The 20094-nt window shown below is 42.4% G+C and overlaps 1 protein-coding gene across 2 annotated transcripts in view; it reads left to right on the forward strand.

Moving 5' to 3' along the window:
* The first annotated feature begins 245 nt into the window (after positions 1-245).
* trim3b (tripartite motif containing 3b) overlaps positions 246-20094 on the forward strand; it is a 29990-nt gene continuing 10141 nt past the window's right edge. The window contains exons 1-2 of one of the 2 annotated variants that reach the window (XM_084372724.1): positions 246-491; positions 17343-17518. In XM_084372724.1, coding sequence (XP_084228850.1) covers positions 17373-17518 — 146 coding nt within the window. In that variant the 5' untranslated portion in view covers positions 246-491; positions 17343-17372. The remainder of the gene's footprint in view (positions 492-17342; positions 17519-20094) is intronic. The other variant, XM_084372725.1, reaches the window with a different exon arrangement.

The following is a 20094-nucleotide window of genomic DNA, read 5'->3' on the forward strand; positions in this document are numbered from 1 at the left end:
TTGTTTGATAGTTTCAGCTTACACACAAATCAAAAAAGAGGGAGCAAGACAGGAGAGGTAAGAGAGAGTGAGGGCAGGAATTAGAAAAAACATAAAAAATCTCTGTCTCTTTGTTGCCATCTCCCCTTCACTCTGCTCGTCTCTCACACTATTGGTCAATTCAACCCCCTCCCATTTTCACACCAGCCAGTCAGCTCGTACAATCTCTCTGTATCTCTTGCCTCCAAAGAGCCTCTCTCTCTTTCTCTTTCCCTCAGTCGCTTTCCCTCCCTCCAGCACACACATTCAAGCGTTAAAGCCGGATCACACTCACTCACACACGCACACACTCACACACACACACGCCCTGCTCCTGCCTCCCCTCCTAGACTCTCTGCGTGAGGTGCTTTTTGCTCTAACGATGTCAGGCTTTGTGGACGGATATGGTTCCCTGTGGAGGAGAGCGCGCTGAAACTTCCCTGTACCTCTCCCTCATCTGTCAGGAACCTGCTGTAAGTACATCCTCCTCCCATCCTCGCTCTTTCCTGCCATCCCCCTCGCTCATTCCTTCATCCTCCACTATATTCCCATCACACCCTGCTCCCCTTGGCAGAGGGTGCCAACCTTTCCTCCTCTCACGTCTCCCTCTCCCCTCCCACCTGGACTTCATCCTACACCCTATGCAGTCTGTATGCAAACTGTCGTGGGCCATTTGCTGGCCAGTGCTGGGTTTAGATCGTGCAGCATAACCTGAAATTGTTTCCTGCTTGTGTATGTTAGACACGCTCTGTGGGGTTGACCTGGCTGTGATTATAGATGAGTGGAGAGATAGGCTGCAGCTATCTGTGCTGGAGAGGTGGTGTGGTGATGGGGGGGAGACAGGGGGACACTTGAAATGATGATTTGCAGCTTGATGCAGCATGTCTTTCACAAAGTATTGGCTGCACTGAGTGTGTAATAGGAGCTTGTTTTGTTAAAATGACAATTTTTTAGACCATTTAATATCATTGAGTCCACTTCATATTATAGAAAACTCTATTCAACACCATCACAGCCAGGTGAAAAACCTTCAAAGGTCCATAGGTTTGGTGATTTCTGTCATTTCAAAGTACATTCATTACATGGACGAGCAATTTCTACAACCTGTCAGTCCCAGAGAAACCTTTCAGAACTCCTTGGATAGTATCAATTATGCATCGACATCAAGCTTCAAGCAAAACTCTTACCTCGTCTTTCACAGTTTCACCCTTTCACAGTACAGTCTCACGCTCTAAAGTGCCAACATACTGTACGATGTGAGCAGAGCCTCACTTTGTCCCCAGGCTCGCGTTTTAAATAGAACGCCGACAAGACAAGACAAGAGGTACGCACTCTTGTGCATGTGTGCAGAAAAGCTGTTGGATGTCAAACAAGGACATTTATTTAAAAAAAAAAAAGGGGGTTGAAATCATGATCCAGGGGCACCTCTGGTCGCTGTGGGGGGAAGTGGAGACTGGAATGTCCAGCTGGCATGGGAGGAATGTCACAGGATCTGAGCGGGAGGGGTGAGAGTCAGGCGAGCCGGGATGTAAACTGTAAACCACACACTCAATGATTAACTGAGTGGTCGCCAATACTGCAACTACTGGATTTTCTGCCCCATTTGTGTCAGAACTGTCATACACACACCACTCTGGCTTGTTTCTCTTAAGATGTGGGTGTCATTGTTGGAGAGTCATCAGCATGCTTGGATTATCAGATAACTTGATGCACACTGGCTATTGTGTGTTCCATGAAAGACTTTGTGCCAACTCAACTCATGTTTGTTCTTCATTTTTTCTCTGGTCCAGTTAGGTTTAGGCACACTTGGTTAGGGTGAGGAAAACATCACATGTTTTCTCAGAATACCCGTTGTGGTCGCCACAAACACAGCTGGAGATGTTTCCATGGTGTCATTAAAAACACCTGGTTTTGTCGCCACAAATGTGACTGCAGCTGACCCGACTTCCTGTTTCTGTATGTTGCAACTTTGGTTTTCTCTTGGATCAGGTTTCAATTGTTCTGTTGTTACAATGCAATACTTATGCCCTGGTTAGGTTTAGGCACAAAACCATTGCAAAGATCACGTTTTAGCTTAAAATACCTATTTTGGTTCGCCACAACACAGCTGGAGATAGCCAATATAGTCAATAATGTCTGGTCAGCGGCTGAAAATCGTCCTGAGGTCTCCATAAAAATATCCTGGTGTCACGTTTACAAATGTTGAAACACAGACTCGAACTGTGGTCACTGGCTTGCTGACCTTGTCCCTTCCACCTCCTGATATGAAAGTCAGGTCATAAACTTGTAATGCAAATGTTATGACACGTTTTGTAGAAATGTCAAAATGTATGACACATACACATTTGAACTTATCCGTGGTTTGCTGGAGCGTTAACTGCTAACATGTTATTCTCCCCACTGGGCTGTTTGCGCAATTTAAAATGTTGCCTTCAAATGCTTTTTAATGTTATACACATTCTTTTTCATGACATCTTTCTGTAAGTGGATGAAAGATAATTGTGGCATCCAGCACTGTGACAAATTACATGATGCCAGCAGCAATAACCCTGCTGGTTGTGACAGTTGTAATTTGTATATGTGTGAAGGTTTGCCGCTCTCTTCGTCCTCCTTGCTGTCTCGATCAGCTCTAAGGTGATCATGTTGCCATGGGTTACAGCAGCAGGATTCCTCCTCCACTCTGCATGGTCAGGAAAATATTTGTGCTAGTATAGATATAGAAATGTATTTTCTTTTATGCTGCTTTGATATGAGCCCATCAGAGAGGGGGGGGGGAGTCTTTCTGACAAACTTGTGCTTTGGCACAAAATCAAAGAAGTGCAGCTCCAACTCATTAAGTTTCAACTTTGTGAAGTCTGAAGAAGAGAAAGTCTGAGCAAAGCTCGAGGAGTTCCTCTGAGAGATGTAACAGCATCAGCGGGGAATTCTGTATGAGTCTGGTCGGGTTAATTGTTGAAACGCTCCGCTGTTAATGCTGTGAAGGCGAATATAGCGTTAATGACTTTAGCTATTGATTTTTTCAAAACATCCCATTCCAACTTTTCATTATCGTTGTATTTAACTGTCTGATTACAGGCTTGTTTTTTCTTCCATGTTATGGTGTCAATGTCTATGTGCATTGTACTTTCATAGGTTATGTTTTATGTGCTTCATGTGCACTTGCTTTAACATTTAAGACTGTGCAGGCACAGCTGCTGTCTGACTTTAATGTCACTCACTTTGTTGGTAACGAAATAACCTTGTGTGCCCATATATGTGCAAACACAAACATGTGTTTACGTGTAGAATAAATATGTGAGTGCATGTTTGCGCTCCGGCTGCGGGCATTCAGGTTTTTTCCAAAGCACACTCAGCCATGTGGGGGGAGAGCCATGTGGTGAAAGCTTAGAGTCCAAGCTCAGAGATGCAGTCATGTCATGTTGGATATATTTAGATGGATCCCTCGGGGGGGCTCAGTAATAGCACTGGCCATATTGCACCATTTCTTTAGCATTTCATACAACATCAGCAATAAAACACTCTTGTTTTACCCGGTTTGGTCTGTTTCTAGATTCAGTTAAGCATTTTATTAACTGCTATAGGGACCGATTTTGCAACAACAAACACTGTAAATCTCAGTACAGGGCATGAAAATGCATTAGTATTACGCATTTGAGAGAAATTTGCAAGAAGTTTGCATTTCTGGTCATATTCGTTGATCAGGGAGACAACAGCCTGCAATTCCGACCTTTGTGGTTTTACATAGATTTGCATATTGATGGTTCAATTTAATTAATTATGATCTAAAGGCCCAATGAAGATGTTTACCATCCCATTGGGCATTGTATAGCTCCAGTATTTCCCTTTTCTGTGATAGTGGAGAGATAAGGCTATTGTTCTAAAGGATAGATTAGTTAAACTCACTGATCTGTTAAAACAGTGCACTATTGATGTTCCTGTGTTCACTGTCTTGATCGTAATCCTTGAACCAGTCATGTGTTGGTTCATTACTTCCTAAAGGAGGCACGCTGTCCCTCATGTCGGCACTGAATGTTTCTGTTAGTATGGAATAATACCATTAAATTGAGTTCTTCTTGCTGTACCACCAACCCAGTTGCCAGAATGAATGTTGGCAATGTACGTTCCTACAAAACTTGTACATGTTAAACTTTCTATTTTTTTTTTGTTTAGTTTGCAATTTTATGTCGTGACAACGCTGGTTTGGTTTAGGTGCAAAAAAAACTTACCTGGTTCTATCGCTACAAACACTGCTGGAAATTCTCTCGGTATCTGGTCAAAAATAGCAGTTTTTCAGCTGCAAATGTTTCAGATGTATCATAAAAACTGTCTGGTTCTGTCGGCATAACACCTCCTGAAAACGTCTTGTCTGTGCTTTCAAATGTTGAAAGTCCATGTGGAACAGTGGTCTCTTACTTGGCAGCTGTCTTGCTCAGGTGTCAGACTACCACCAGCTCCTTTCTCCTCTGTGCATGAAAGTCAGATATACACGTCTGGATGTGATATAACATGTATTGTAGATGTTGATATGATACGCATTAAATGTAGAAATTTAAAGGAGACCTACAGTATTATGCTTTTTCAGTTATTTCCTCTCCTTCAGTGTTTTATAAAAGTTCTTGTGCATGTAAAAGATCTTGAAACGTTAAGGTCAAAGTCCGCACCAACAGAAGCTCCTCTCTCCCACAGAAAACACTGAAACATCTCGTCAGTAGCCCCGCCTTAATTCTGTGACAGTGTGACATCACACTATGTCACTATGTCACACAGCGTGGCTAGTTTGGCACATGAGAATTCATTTAGCACAGCTGCTCTGTTGTTGATAGCGGTGCTGGGTCAGGTGTGTGTCAGCTGACCAATCAGAGGTCACTGGGTATTCAGAAGGGGCCTTAAAGAGACAGCAGCTAAAACAGAGTGTTTCAGAAAGAGGGGGAATACAGTGCTGCAGCACTGGACAGCCTGAGGAAACTGTGTGTTTTTTGAGCACTAAAGCATGTAAACCTGTAACCCAAAATAAAATTATGAACCTGAAAATGAGCATAATATGTCTCCTTTAATGTATCTGGTTTGCAGAAATAAAAAATGCAAATATTTTATTGGTAAGACTAGACTAGAATCAAGACTGTGGCAGTTGGTCATAAGTTTTCACAATGGGGAGAAATGCTAAAAATGTTAATCTTTGTCTACATTTGGCTGAATAAATTACATTCCAAGCGATTATAATGTAATGTGTTTGAGGCTAGGGCACAACAAGCAGTGCATTTAGAACCCACAGGGCAAAGAGGGTTAGATAAACAGAAAACTTGTAATGTAGCCATGTACTTTGGATTAATGATGAGGTTTTGGAGTGTCTGAATGCCATTTTGGGATCAAATTAAAACCACTTCCAATCAGCTTTAATCAAACCTCTTTAAATAAAAATAAACCCTGTCATCATGCTCTAAGCTCAGCTGTGCAAAAGAGAAATGCAACAGATTTGATTTGTGAAGCCCTGTAGCTGAACTCCGTCAGTGTCTGTGTTTGGACAAATCCTAATTTGTTCTCTGTGAGTTCGTATTTTTCCCACTGACATGTCTCTGTGACAGTGAGTCTGAGCGTGCACCTGTGTGTCTGTGTGTGTTCATGTGTGCTTGCGTGCTGGAGTGTGAGCCGTGTATTAATATGTTGATTCAGGCGGTTCCTGTGACACATTCCTGCCCAGCTTGGCTCAGATCAGGCGAGCTGATAATTTTAGCTGCGCTTATGTCAGTCAGTCCCGCTGTGCGAGGAGAAGGTACCTCTCTGCGACGTTTTTCATCCACTACATCATCCTTGCCAGAGCACTATACAGGATAAATACATGCGTTGTAATGTGTTAGTCAGCAGACAGGCCTCCCTGCTTTTTTTTTTCCTTTCCTTCCTTCATAGCAGCATTTTGGTGTTCCAAGCACACTGATTATAAGACAAACTGCACTGAATATGACAAATGATTGTTTTTTGTTAGATAGGAGGAGCACTGCTAAAAAACACTACCTTTGCAAAAGTTTTTTATCAACTCCATGGTCATTCTGGGGCCTTGCTGGACTGGATTGCATTATATTGGAAGGAGTTTCTCTTCTCTTGTCCACCCTCAAAGTGGTTTAGAGTTCTGCTGGTTCATGCGCAGAGGTTGACGGATGTGCAAACCATAAATCTGCTGACCTATCAGCATGACGAACAAATTATGGAATTTCTAATCCCCTTAAGTAAATGAATTTCCACCCTGTTAGGAATCCGAGCTGTAACGCACATTTACGATTCGATGAGGGGCTTTTTTTTTCGCGAGGCCTGATTAGAATGAGCAGCATGAGGAAAAAAAAGAACTGACTTTTACACTGAGGCAGGCTATTCAGCTCCTGACAACTCCGGGGCATGTTACATAAAAACAAAACTGTATTTTATCTCTGACATCCTTCACCGTGTTTGATTTTTGTGTGTGTGTCTCTGTGATGTGAGAGGAATGTGAGCAAAAACGCTCATGGCTAAGACTTTTTATTCTTCTGTTGAGATCGTTGTGCTTATTTTCTGAATATTTGGCTCTTACATAAACTGCATTTTTGACCTTTTTTTTTGTTTTTCTTTTCCAAAAAGCACCCAGATGATGACAAACACCACCATGCCTACATACATGAATAGATACGCCCTCGCACAAAGACACGGAAGGTCTGTTAAACTTCACCCCACCTGAAACACCATTGTGGTCGGGGTTCTATTACGCCAGGCGACACGGAGCTGTTTATGTTAATATATGTTTAGCTCAAAGCGTCTATTCCCTCAGTTATTTAAAGAAACAAATTATTTCAGGATCAGCTCCCCTACCCTCTGGCACATGCTCCTCTTTCACTGAAATAATTCTCTCTGTTGGGAGAGCGAGAGGGTCGGTTAGGATAAGAAAGAGGGTAAAAAAATCTGTGCATCATGTAATATTCCCTTTGACTGTATTTAACTGCTAAATGTTTGAATGTACGCTGTAAAGGGATTATGTAATCTGTTTATTTCTTCTGCTTATACAGTTGTTTACAGGCTTATAACTGCCCATGCAAATTCTGTTGATGTTTAAAAACACAAAAATAATGAATTCCAATGTCAAGGGTTTGATATTCATAATTCAGCACAAATGTGAGCAGAAAGAAAAAGGGATTGCCTCTTTATTCCCCACAAATTTGGTCAGATTTCAAGAGGTTGTGACAGCGTGAGAGTGTGCGCACACTGGCTCTGCGTCAAGATGTGAAGGGGCCTGTATCTCCTGATCTGAGCTGCCCGTGCATCTATTTCTCAAGGCTCAGTGGAGTCGAGCTGCTGTTCTCGTGCTCGCCTTGATGTTATTCATGTCAAGCATCTCTTGATGAAGTTCTGTTTGCAACAGAGTGGAAATGAGGACAGATGAAATGGTTCAATGACTGCACAGAAACACTGCATTATTTTTGTGGTTTATTTCAGAGGTGTGAGGGATGGAAATCTTTGTACTTGACTTTAGAGTTGCAATGATTAGTTGATTAGTCTTTTGCGATCAATCGAAATGAATCGCCAACTAGTTTGATAATCAATTAATCATTTAAGTTATTTTTTCAAGCAGAAATGTCAAACATTTGCTGGCTTCCGGTTTCTTCAATGTAAGGATTTGTTGATTCTCTGTGAGTCTTTGTTGACTGAGACTGTTGGTTGGACAGAAGAGGTCATCTGAAGATGTCACTTTGGAATCCAGGAAATTGTGACGTGAATTTTTAACATTTTTTTGCCATTTTATAGACAAAAACGATTAAAGGAGCAATATGTAAGAATTGGCTGACTGTGAAATTCATACTCAAAACAAATAGGAGGCAGCATGCCGCCAGAGTAACTGCTACCTGCTGCTAACTGTAGCTGCCATCAGCAAGTTAGCTTAGTTAGCCTCGCAGCTAGCGGTTCAGACTGGACGTATATTCTCATAATGTGAGAACTGTTATTTCTTCACATGCTGTTGATACTTTTAGTTAATTTATATTGCACTTCAGTAAAAATGGTGGGGTTTGTGAAATGTATTTTGAAAAGAAGAATGAAGAAGAATGGTCAAAATCTGTGCAGTATAGGCTGAGATATCTTGACTATTAGTGCTTAGTGTGACTACATTTCCCATGATGCAACTTGGCAGCATATTTCACTGGATACAGTACACAGCAGCTTTTTCCATTTACATACATTCAGTCTTTCTGTTATTATAAATTTGTGGTCTCATGCTGAAACGGAGGTCCCTCTGATGACATCACTATAACATCGTCAAGGTTATTTTCTCCAACTTCAATAAAACTGGCTCCAGAGCCACAGAGGACATTATATAACTGTATGCACAGGGTGTACAGTACTCATCATAACAATCGAATTCAACTTCAAGCATACAATCACTGAAGTGCTCCTTAAATTATTTCTGTGACATACTTTTACTCCTTAGTTTAACTTATCTTTACGTTTCTACACTGTTTTTTCTGTCCTTGTTTTGTGATCTCGATACTTTTAACTCAAGCCTGTGCGTCCGTTTTGTGTGGACGTAAAGCATTGGTGTGAAGTGGAGCACTCGGCACACAATTTAGCCTCACACACCTGCTTCCCCTGAGGCCAGCTGTGGTGTAAAGCAGCTGGGGAGCTGCTACAGCTTCTGAAAGGAAGCGTCAGTATTTTCTTTTCAACCCATCAATCAATCAGTGATTTGCATGCACAGTAGACCTGCGTGTTTACTACAAGCTGCCAGCAACAAGCCTCTTTCTTACAGGAGTGCGTGCATTGTCTCAAATGTCTGAATAGCCCTTAAATGTGTCTGTATGATGCAAATGTGATGTATTTGCATGTATAGAATAGCAGAGAAACTTGCATACAAGTCCCTAATAAAACACCAACGTTATAGAGGTCAGCCTTCTTCTATTGCTCTTAACTGTGCACGTAACCACACAGGCTGGAAACCATTGTAATACATGGACTACATGTACTGGAGCCAGGAACATGTAAATGTTTACATGCGCATCCTTCTCGAGTGTTTCTGAGTCATTACTATGCTGGTCATCTGAGGTTCCCTGCACTCTTTCGCAGTGTGTGTGCAGCTCAGAGCACGTGCCTGCCAGTGGTGTGAAGCGGATGAGAACTGATAGCTCTATATATAGAAGTATATGTATGTGGAGGCTTAAGACTGGACAGCGCAGGAGAACGGAGGCTTGCTGAGCATACTAACGAGGGTTACGCAGGCTGCTCCATACATGCCATCTATTTGGGTGTGTGTTCTTCTGATACATGTTTGTGAGGCCCAAATGAAGGTTTAAACCCTCAGAGTAAGGTGTGGTGTTTTTGTGTGTGTGATCGCTGCAAGGATGAAAGGCAGAGGTGAGGTATAATAGATTGAAACAGCTCACTGACTAGGTGTGTGTGTGTGTGTGTGTGTGTGGGATGGTGTCATGCCCGGAGCTGTCAGACTACAACACCATCATGGTATCACTGTATAACTTCCCCAATCATACCCTGTTACACAAGGACCTTGTCGTCACTCAGTATGTGTGTGTCATCACTTCACCTCTCTCTCCGCCACATCTTCCCCAGTTTACCTTCTCTGTGCATACAAATCATGAGGTTTCAGAGCACAGGCAGGAGAAAGCTTATAAAACCAAAGATCAAGCAAAAAAATAAAAAATAACAAGGCATCAGTGTGTGCAAGCACAGCAGCACCCTTTACCATCGTTGCTCACTCTCAGTCTTGCAGAGTCTTTCTTGTCACATTATTTGCCGTGTGACTTCCACAAGGCACACAACAACAAATGTTAAACCAGCCCGAGGTGGGTGGGGATCTCTTGTTGGATATCCTGAGAACATTATTGTTATTAAAATCATTACTGTTATTGTTCCGCCTCTTACTGTACAGACCCTGGGGCAGAACGGTTTCTTTCGGTTGTTGATGTTACACAACAGTAAACTGCTGCACTGCGTTTGTTTCTACTGTTTAATTCACACTCAAGTTGCTCTTTATTTTATAGCATTATATGGAGTTTGAGCCATATATAGCTGGAGCCTTTTTATTATTTTTATTTAGAATAAAAGGGAAAATTAAGGGGCGTTCCCGGTAGGCCAGTTGGTAGAGCATGTGCCCCGTGTACAGAGGCTGGGTCATCGCTGCAGAGGTGCAAGGTTTGAATTCGGGCTGCAGCCCTTCTTCTGCATGATATCCTCTCTCTTACCCCAGTTCCTGTCTCTCTTCAGCTGTTCTATTAATAGAGTGATGAAACATCTCCCAAAAAAAGGCAAAATTGTGTTGTGGTGATACAAACCTTTTAGGGAAAAGTTTATCCAAAAATGAACATTAGGTCATTGTCTACTCAAGGCCGTGCTGATGGAAGGACGAGCCACGTTTCGTGGCCCATAAAACATTTCAGGAGCTTTACAGCAAAACAGCGTCACAGCATTCTCATAGATAATCAATGTTAAAAAAACAAACAAATATATAGAGCCTCCCTACAGCTTTTTATTTACACATGCGGTCGAGCTGCGTCCACTTCAGACGCAGAATTCAGACTTCAGACTTCAGACTTTCAGCTTAGCAGCTAAAGTGAAGACTTCAGCATTAAAAGGGTGTAAATAACATCTTCTCAAATCAGTTTAGGATCTTGGGGCTTCCAGAGACGAGTGGTGTGGGGTTTGTTTGCTTGTTTTTTAAACGTGTTAAAACAAGTCCCCATCTACATCAGTTGTTTAGAAGAATGCTGCAGTGCTGTTTTGCTGTGAAGCTCCAGAAATGTTTCATGGACGAAGAAATTTCACCCATCTTTCCATCAGCATGGGGCTGAAGAGGCTACAACTGAATTTTTGAGTGAACGTTTCCTTTAATATCTTGAAATATGTAACGTAACAGTTGCGTAACAGATCTACGGTCTTTTGGTTTGTACAGTACTCCCTTCATATTATGTGCTTTAGTATCAGGAGACTCATCACCGGTGCCGCTGGTGGTCCATCTTCCTCTCGTTTAATAACTGCAGGAGTCGTATATTGTGATAAAACTGTCGTTTCAGCAGAAAGCGCAGCGGTAAGCCAATAAGTGCTCACTGCAGGGATGACTAAAGTCCTCTTCAGAGGGCTGCCCACGCTGGAGTGCTGCATTTGGTATATTGGTCATGTCAGATACCTTCTCTCTGATTACTTTACTATGGAGCACGTAAACAAGACGTCCTTCAGATTGCTCATTTTGACTTGCTTGTTTGTGAGTTATAAAAAGTATTAGAACCACAATGGTTTCTACTTAAAACAATGGAAGCGCTTAAGAGGCTGCTGCAATATAAAAACTTGCAAATCACTGCCATAAATGTCCGTATGGGGGAATCAAGAATGAATCCACTGCAGACAGCTACTGATATGTAATTCTCTGAGTGGTATTTTCATCATCTTATCCTTTTATGTCCTGTTACACCCATCACAGCAGTCTGGCTTGGGACGATGGGATTTTTGGAAAGGTGTGCGTGGGCGTTGAGGAAGGAGAGCCGGAAGCGAGGGAGGGAGGGAGGGCTGGACTCAATCCGCACAGATTAACTGTAGAGATTGATGTTTTTGTCAGAGGATCGTCACCTCCTGCTCCGGATTAAACTCTGACCACTTCATAAGAGACGGGGCGTTCAAGGGATTGGGTGCAAAAAAAACGTCCTGCGACAAGAAATTTTGCTTCAAATTCAAAATGATAATCTCCTTTTTGGTATTAAGGGTGTTTCTTAATCCATGCATGTGTGTAATTTGATACTATAATGCTAGACGGAGAGGCATGTGCTTTAAATTCTCATTTTAAGATTTTCTTTTTAAAGGTGACATCATGAATTATATAACTCTGTGCTTTGTTTGGCTTGCGTGTGTGTACTTGGCTGACAGAGAAGTGACGTAATTCTTCATAACTGTAACTGGAGGCCAAATGAGCCAAACCTTTGGATGATCGTCACCCGTCATCTGCTGCATCTGATCGTTATCAGAGCGAACACGCTGAATAATCAGGCGGCAGATCATCGCCTCATGTGCGACGGGGTTCTGTCTTTCCAGCCTCGACAGTCGTACTTTTCTTCTTCTTGTCTCTTTCAGTCCTCACCTCTCACTCCCTCCGGCCAGCACTGAATTGCTGGCCCATGATGCAATCCCTCATCCCTGCTAGTTTAGGTTTCCCAGCCAATCACAGCGCGGCAGTAGGAGGGTACGCAGTCAGCTCATGCTAGTAAACAGCAGAGACAGTAGGAGGGACTTTAAATGTGCAGTCCCGCCCTCTGCTGTCATCACTGTTTGGCCTTTTTCAGCGTGTGGAAAAGGGAAAAGCGAGAGAAGGAAAGGGGAAAAGGAAGAGTGGTCAGCAGGGCCGAGGGGGGAAGTGGGCGTGCATGTGTGAGTCAGGGTGTGTGCTGATTCTTTAATGCTGCCATGGAGCCTTCCAGACTGGTCTACTCCACATTTCTGACAGTAGGTAGTCTTTCAGTCAACTCTCTGCGTCTTGTCCTGCATCTGTGCGTGTTTGACTTTCAGTGTGAGCTCAGCTGTTGCCAGAAAGGAGTGTGTGAGTTTGTGCGTTTGTCCAAGCTGTCAGCACATTTTCTTTGTTGCTGTACAGGTGTGTGACAGTGAGCAGCGAATAGAAGAGCTGTTTAAGTGTCTCTCTTTCCCTTTTTACCTGGCCTCCTGTTGAACCGCTAAGAGGACATTTCATTTCCTGTCTTGCCTACTCCCTTTTCTCCCCCCATGTGTGTGTTACAAGAGATACACATGAGCTGCGAGGATCCTGTTGTACAGTAAAGCAACAGCCGAGGTTTCAGCGCTGAATTAGACAAAGAAAACTGTTACTTTGTGCTCAGTAAAGCCAGCAGTGAATAGACTCATTGTGCATTAACTCCACGGGTGTTGTCACACACAAACATGCTGCACACACACACACTCACAAACAATTAGATACACATGCAAACACTGTAATCCTGAGAGTTTGGGGAATTATTCAGGCTAAGGTCACCGGAAACATAAACGCTGTTACTTCTGCACATATAATGGTCTGAGAATTATAACACTTTTCATTTTGATGGTTTAAGCTGACAGCTCTGCAGGATGTGTCCTCTCATGAATCATTTTTGGAAGCTTCCCGCAGTCCTGCCTGGGCTTGGTTTTATCCCACCCTGCTGCCTTTAACTGCAGGGCCCCAAATTCAAAATCTGCACGTCCTCACTCACTTTTTTTTTCTCTTTTGCCTGTCAAGTTAACCGGTCATGGTTGCTTTAGAGCGTCGACACTTGGAATCGTGGCCTACTTAGGAGTTAAAGTGGGAATGAATGAAGTTGGGGCCATTTCAAAACACGGTCTGTTGAATGCACGTAACTGTAAACATGAACACGAGCACCCTGCCACTCATGTGCATACATGCATGACTGTCACGTGTGTTGTTGAAGCACGTATGCGTTTTAGGTTTCCCTCAACTTGATAGTAAAGCGGAAACAGACAAGAGAAAAAGACAAGTGCTTTGTTAAAGGACTGTCATGCGTCAAAGGGAAGTTTTTACTGATCATCCTGAGACTGTGGAGTAATTATTACATTTTAAGTTTATTGTTTGAGTTGTCATTTTAGACAGTAAATATCCTGCCTCCATTATATATTTTTGTCACAAGTGTTTGATAACCACATTTGAGGGATCACTGCAAAATACGTCTGTATATTGGCAGAAATATCAATATTGGATTTTTTTATTCCCGGTCGGTCGAGCTCTGATTTTAATGAAGTACTGTAGTGAGGTGCACTGGTGTACGAATGTTGCGCTCCAAATGTAGTAAAACATCATGTTTGTTTGGTACAGATACCAACAAATGTCACATCATCATGATTTTTTCAGCAAAAATCTAAATTGTGATGCAAATTTTATCATTCCAACTGATCGCCAATCATATAGCAATTATAATAATTGCAATCTGATTTTTTTTTACCATATTGTGCTGACCTGCTCTATAAAATGTCCAAAAATTGTCAAACCAACAGTCGAAAACCCAAAGACTCTTCAGAAGAAAAGCGGCAAAGTCATGCATTTAAAGGGGCTCTGCAACATTTTGTATCAATTTACCATGTAGTAATCACCATGTAGTGAGTGGATTGTAATGTGACGTAAAAAATGAGGCCTTGCCTGTCTCTCTCAGTTTCCTATATAAGCCTGTGGATGATGTGTTTAAGTTGTTTGATGCTGTTGGACTGTGGATTTCTTCGTAAAGGACAGGTTGGATTTTCTGTGAGGATGTGACTTTATTCACTCGAATGCCTCGTCTCTGTGCCTCTCACCGCTCTGCTAGCAGACAGCAACAGTAGCTAATGTTAGCTTAGAAATGGAGTCTGCTAGCATGTAGAAACAACTGGCTTCCAGCACAACACAGAAGTTCCACAGAACCCCTTTAAGACGCAAAATGACTGAGACAATTATCGAAATAGTTGGTTATTCATTTTCTTTCAATCAACAAATCGACTAATAGCTGCAATCTACTCCTAATAGATGGGCTGAGACCTTTTTTTCCATCCAATGTTTTGAGAAAGAATTCTTCTTTGGGATTTATTGGGCTCCAGATTCTTCTTTTACTGTGATTCACTCGATAAAATGTGTTTTAAAACAAAACCAACAGTAAACAAATGGACCCAGGCACAGTCCTAAAACCCCTGGTCTTATTTTAGTTCCACTGTCATTGCCTCCTGGCCTTCCCACTTATACACTTCTAAATTTAGACAGACGTCATTCCAGATGATATTAGTATCAGTGTGTTCTAGTACAGAGAGAAAATGACAGAGAACTGTGAGAACTGTACTGAGGTACACACACATCCTGCGGTTGATCCCTCTTCAGTTCCACGCTCTATTGACAGACATTCAAGCTTCTTTTCATCAGAGACAACTGGATACTCTTGAAGTGCCAGTTTCTAAGCACAGGGTTTGTAGAGAACAATGCACATTTAGATTCAAACAAAGCATAAGCTACTTACCGGTAATCATTTCCATCAGACAACCTGCCTGACCCTAAACTCAGAGTGAATGTGACATGTTGGTCGTTCTCATGGCTGACAGATTGAGAAGTGACCTGCACCCTCCCAGTCTAGAGATTGTATGTCATTGGATCCTCTATGTGTGTGTGTGAGTGTGTGTGAGCGTGTGTGAGCGTGTGTGCGCAGTGGGCAACAACTGACAATAGGACATGAGCGGAGATGGGACATAGGGGATTGAGTGCTGCATGTATTAGATCCTGCAGTGACAGATGTGCAGACGGGAGGGGGGGATGGAGGATGATGATTACCAGTGCCTGTTTTTTGTGCTCGAGTGTGTGTGTGTGTGTGTGTGTCCTTCTCATTGATTGTATAATGTTCATAACTACTGTATATCTTAAGCCCAGCCGTGTTTGTTTGAGACACATCTTGCTATTCGCTCATCCCTGCAATTTGTATGAGCATGTGAGTGCATGTCTGCGTCTGATACATGAATAATACAAGTGCTGACCCACTGAGAAACTACATCGCTGAAGCCAGTTAGCAACCAGAGATAAAAATGGCACTCAGGGTATTAAACAAAGGTGACGATTTTAAGCCGTAGGGCAAGTGAGGTGTAACAAATACATGTTTGTCACAGCCAATTGTCACTTTTTTACTTTAAAGTCATTGTGTTGATTTTGTTTTTCCACATTTAACACCACATCTTCCCACTTCATTTACACATTCAGCGCATACTGTAGCAATGAGAAGATGCTGTAGTAGCATCTTTTTTACATACCACTGTAATTATTACACCACATGTGTTTGGGCTGGCACTAATTAATGTGAAAGTGGGCCACACTGGAAACAGCATTGGTTTGTGTTGCTAGGCAGAATATCCATACCTTGCAAGCTGTACTTCCATAATGGATGAGGTTATGTAATGCTTCGGGTCTTCTCAGTTCTGGTCAACTCACAGTTTTTTGGTGCTAGTTCACTTGTCACTGACACGTATGTATTGGCATTTATTCAGTGTCTTATTTAAAATGTAAATATGTATTCTAGATGTAGCTTAAACCAGTTTTGCATATTTTGTAACACTTAAAGCAACGTTATGTAACCTTTTTACCCTACAACAACATCAAAATCATGTTGATGGTACAGTGTCTTGTAACAGGGTGAATGGTGTCTCTGTCACAGCCACTCAGCCCTCCTATCACTTGTTTCTGCACTATGTAACTTCAGTGAGAGGGTAGGATCACAGCGTTACATAATCTGTGTTTAAAGGCAATATGATCTCTTCTCTGAATTTAAGCAAAAGAGTTTCCAACCACTCAAATAAAAAGCAGGACTGTAACCTGCACGTCAAACCACTTTATAACTTGATAAAGTTAGTTTGATAACTTGAGCATAACGTGGGTCTGGAGAAGACGATTTGTAGGCCCAGGCAACTCTGTAGCACCACATTGCTTCATTTATAATGGTATGTCGGGGACACATTCTACCTTTATCGAAAGAAATGCAACTCCTGCAGTTTCAATATTGCCCTTAATTATTTTGGGTAAATTGTGAAGCCCTACTGTAGACAGTTTGCTCTGGTGGTAGATTACAGTATGAACCAAAACAAAGTTTAGCAGGTCTGACACCTCACCAGTGACTTGTAAGTATAAACAGAGTGACAAACACAAATAGAAGGAAACATAGACTCAACTCAGCACATTCTGATTTCAGTCACATGTCTGTGTGTGTGTGTGTACTTGCTGCATAATGAGGACTGAAACAAGTTTTCTAACCTGCAGAGTGAGGACATCCTTACCTGTCATCACAACTTCAAACGGCTGTTTGAAGGTCAAGACTTGGTTTAGGTTATGGTTAATGTAATGGTTATGGTTGGAAGCGTTTGGTTGTGATGTTTAAGGTTAAGGAGTTGAGGAGTGTATATTTTTAGATTGTTTTTGTGTACCTATGAGGTCACTAAAGCCTGTTTGAATGCTTTATTGTGGATTGTCTTTTATTTTTCTGCTTTGGCATCAGCTGAGATGTTAATTAAAAGCCAGGCACAAGGCCGTACTGGTTTGTCTACATCTGCTGCTGGCTGTACACTCAGGACTGTTGCATGCTTCTGTTTCACACAGTTCTCTTTCAGCTGGCTTTTGTTCGGCATTAACCCAGAAATAACAATGGACGCGTTTTTTGTGCTAATCAAGGAATTAAACAGCTTTGTTAACTTCGGTTCCTGGTACCTCCTGTCGAAAGTTTGCTGAGCATTAATGGTCCTGAAAGTGACACTCTCAACAAAAGCTTTTATAGACGAAACACAGGCTAACATTCAGTGCTTTTTTCTTTGTCTCTCCGCAGGTCTACCGCTGTCATTGTCCGTGGCTTTAAATGTCCTCTGCCATGGCGAAGCACGAGGCTGGGAGCACCAGCCCTGTGGTGCGTCAGATAGACAAGCAGTTTCTGGTCTGCAGCATCTGTCTGGATCACTACTGCAATCCCAAGGTCCTGCCCTGTCTGCACACCTTCTGCGAAAGGTAACTAACATTTGTGCTGTCAACTTCAGTGACAACTGGCAAAAGTCCTAATTACCTAACGCTCCCCTCAAGCCAAACCTGACTCAAACCCAAGTCTCCGCACGCCATCTGCTATGTAGCCTGGCCCCCGCAAACAAGGTGGGACAACACACTTTGTTAACAAAGCTCTTTCCCCACCAGTCCTGATCCTCCTGTCCTATTACTGAAGAATTCTTGTCATATTTACATGTCTCCTAATAGAGGAACCTCATCTATTGCAAATCCCTTCCCTCAATTAAACAGCTCAGAGCACTTCTCCTCGCTGGCTCCTGTGGATGAGTGCATTCCTCAGCATCAGGGACTGCAGTCTGAGAAAAGGCTCATTGTTGGGAGACACAATCACAATGACTCAATCTAAAGTTCCTCAGAAAGATGACTCCCCCTCAGGCGATTCTTAGTGGGGCCTTTCTGTGCCGAGCAGAGGAGGCTTTTGGAAAGCTTGTTATAGGTCAGGGTGGGAGGATGGAGAATGACGATGGAGGTATGTTGGGAGGCACTGGGATTATGTTACAGACTGGTTTACTTCTAAACCTACGATCAAACAAATATTTATGGAATAGCCAGCAGAGAATGCAATAAATCCTTTTTCCATGCAGTGTGAGGGGCATTTTGCCCACCGGAGGGCAAGTTTAATCCCCGGTTTAACTGGATGGCATGTGATGTGGAGCCCTGCTGAGGTGAACAGATTTTTGTCTGGAGCTATACATGATGTTGCCAGACAGATGTTTTAATACCGCATGGGTTGATGTAGTTTTAGGGGGTTTTAGGTCTGAGCTGGCTAACCCATGCTGGGCCTGGTCTGTTTGGTGGTATTGTGTCTCTTTTAATTTTGCTCCCCCTGTCCTCTTCCTGTAATTATCTGTCATTGGGCACGCAAACTTACAGTACAGCTGCTTCTTGATATCCTAATTGCGTGCGCACTATTAAGAGATCAGGATCATGGGTTTGCTGTGGGTTATGCTACTTTTTAAAATCATGCCAAAACAAATGACATCTTCCTACAATAGAGGCATGTTACGACTTGTGCGCTGTATATACTGTATATTTTCTTACTGTTATTGGACAAATAAAGAAATTCTAGAAAAATGTGATGTCAATTGTTTTACTATTTCCAAACATTTTATAACTGAAGCTCAACAACGCTAAGTTTTCTGTTTCCTTCAAATCGGGAAAGTCTTTTTGAAATAAACTAGAGACTTTTTGTCTTTTTCAAAGAACACTTAAGTATGTTGTGTCTGTAATGGAGATATGAACTCTAATTACACATTTTCAATATAGTGTGATTTATTGGAAAAGCAGTGTGTCTTTTCTTGCGTTAATACCATTTGAAATCTTTAAAAAGCAGTGGAGATGATGGTTTTCATTCATTCTGACAAGGAAGAGCAAAGGAAACTATACAATGACTACACAATACATGACTTTGATATAAAGTTTCTAAAGTTTTCCGGGTTGTTGTTCCAACTTGAGAGGGCAGTCATTGTGACGAGCAGGGGCTGGCACATTAGCATGCTAGCTTCAGTAGATATCTCTGCAACAATACATAGAGGTTATAAAATCAAACTGTTATTTCTTCAAATTCTGTTAGATATTGTTTAATGTTGTCAACTAAAATTCTTACATATTACACCTTTAAGGTTACGAACAAGACGGTTTACATTTATGGCATACATCTTTTGCGTTGGCTTTTTTATGTGTGACTCAACAACTTTTGTCCCCAGGCTGGCACTCCACAAAATAAAATTATGGTTTCACATAAAAGCTGTGACAACGTATTCAAGCAGTCGCAAATGAAGAGATAACTCGCACGACAATGAAAATAATCATTAGCTGTGGCCCCACCGGCGCCCTTTTCACCACATACAGTAACTGTTTGAGCCTGTGCTCCCCAGCTGGTTGTGCGTCAGACAAAGCAACAGTAATTTATCCAGGCCTCAGAGCGCTTCAGTGGTGTTGACACAGCGGTAGGTAGACAGAGACTTTTGTCAAAGCCCTCCGTTGTTCTCAAAAGCTCACGACTGCAGTTTACCGAGGCTTGGTTGTTGCCGGCCTGTGTGGTGTCATAAATCAAACAGAACGGTGTTAGCGTGCAGCCCGAGCAGCTGCCAGACATCCTTGTGTACAACGACAACAGAGGCTTATCCCCGACACTGACCTCAGGTTTCTTGTGGCATTAACAACCAATATAGTGATGACAGAACGTCAGCGCATCACGTGCTGGTTGGCAGCCGGGCTGAAGGCCAGGAGTGCGGTGTAATCTGCATAATGCAGCTGAACTTTTGCTGACTGCGGGTTTGGTTGTGGCTCGGGGGTGTCTCATGTTAAATAGATTGCCTCCTGAGGGGCAATTGAACCTGCAGTGTATCCTCGTTCTGTAGGGGCCGGTGGGATCGACTGCTGCCAGGATGAGTCAGATCTCCTCAAGCATAAACAAATAGGCAGCGCACAAACATATTCTACCTAAAGTCTTCTGTCTCTTTGGGTCTCTGTTAGGCGGACTATTTAGCCAGAGATTCACTTACTGAAAGAGAAAACTTGTG

This window comes from Pagrus pagrus (assembly GCF_965226575.1).
Source record: "Pagrus pagrus genome assembly, chromosome: 14".
Classification (NCBI taxonomy): Eukaryota; Metazoa; Chordata; class Actinopteri; order Spariformes; family Sparidae; genus Pagrus; species Pagrus pagrus.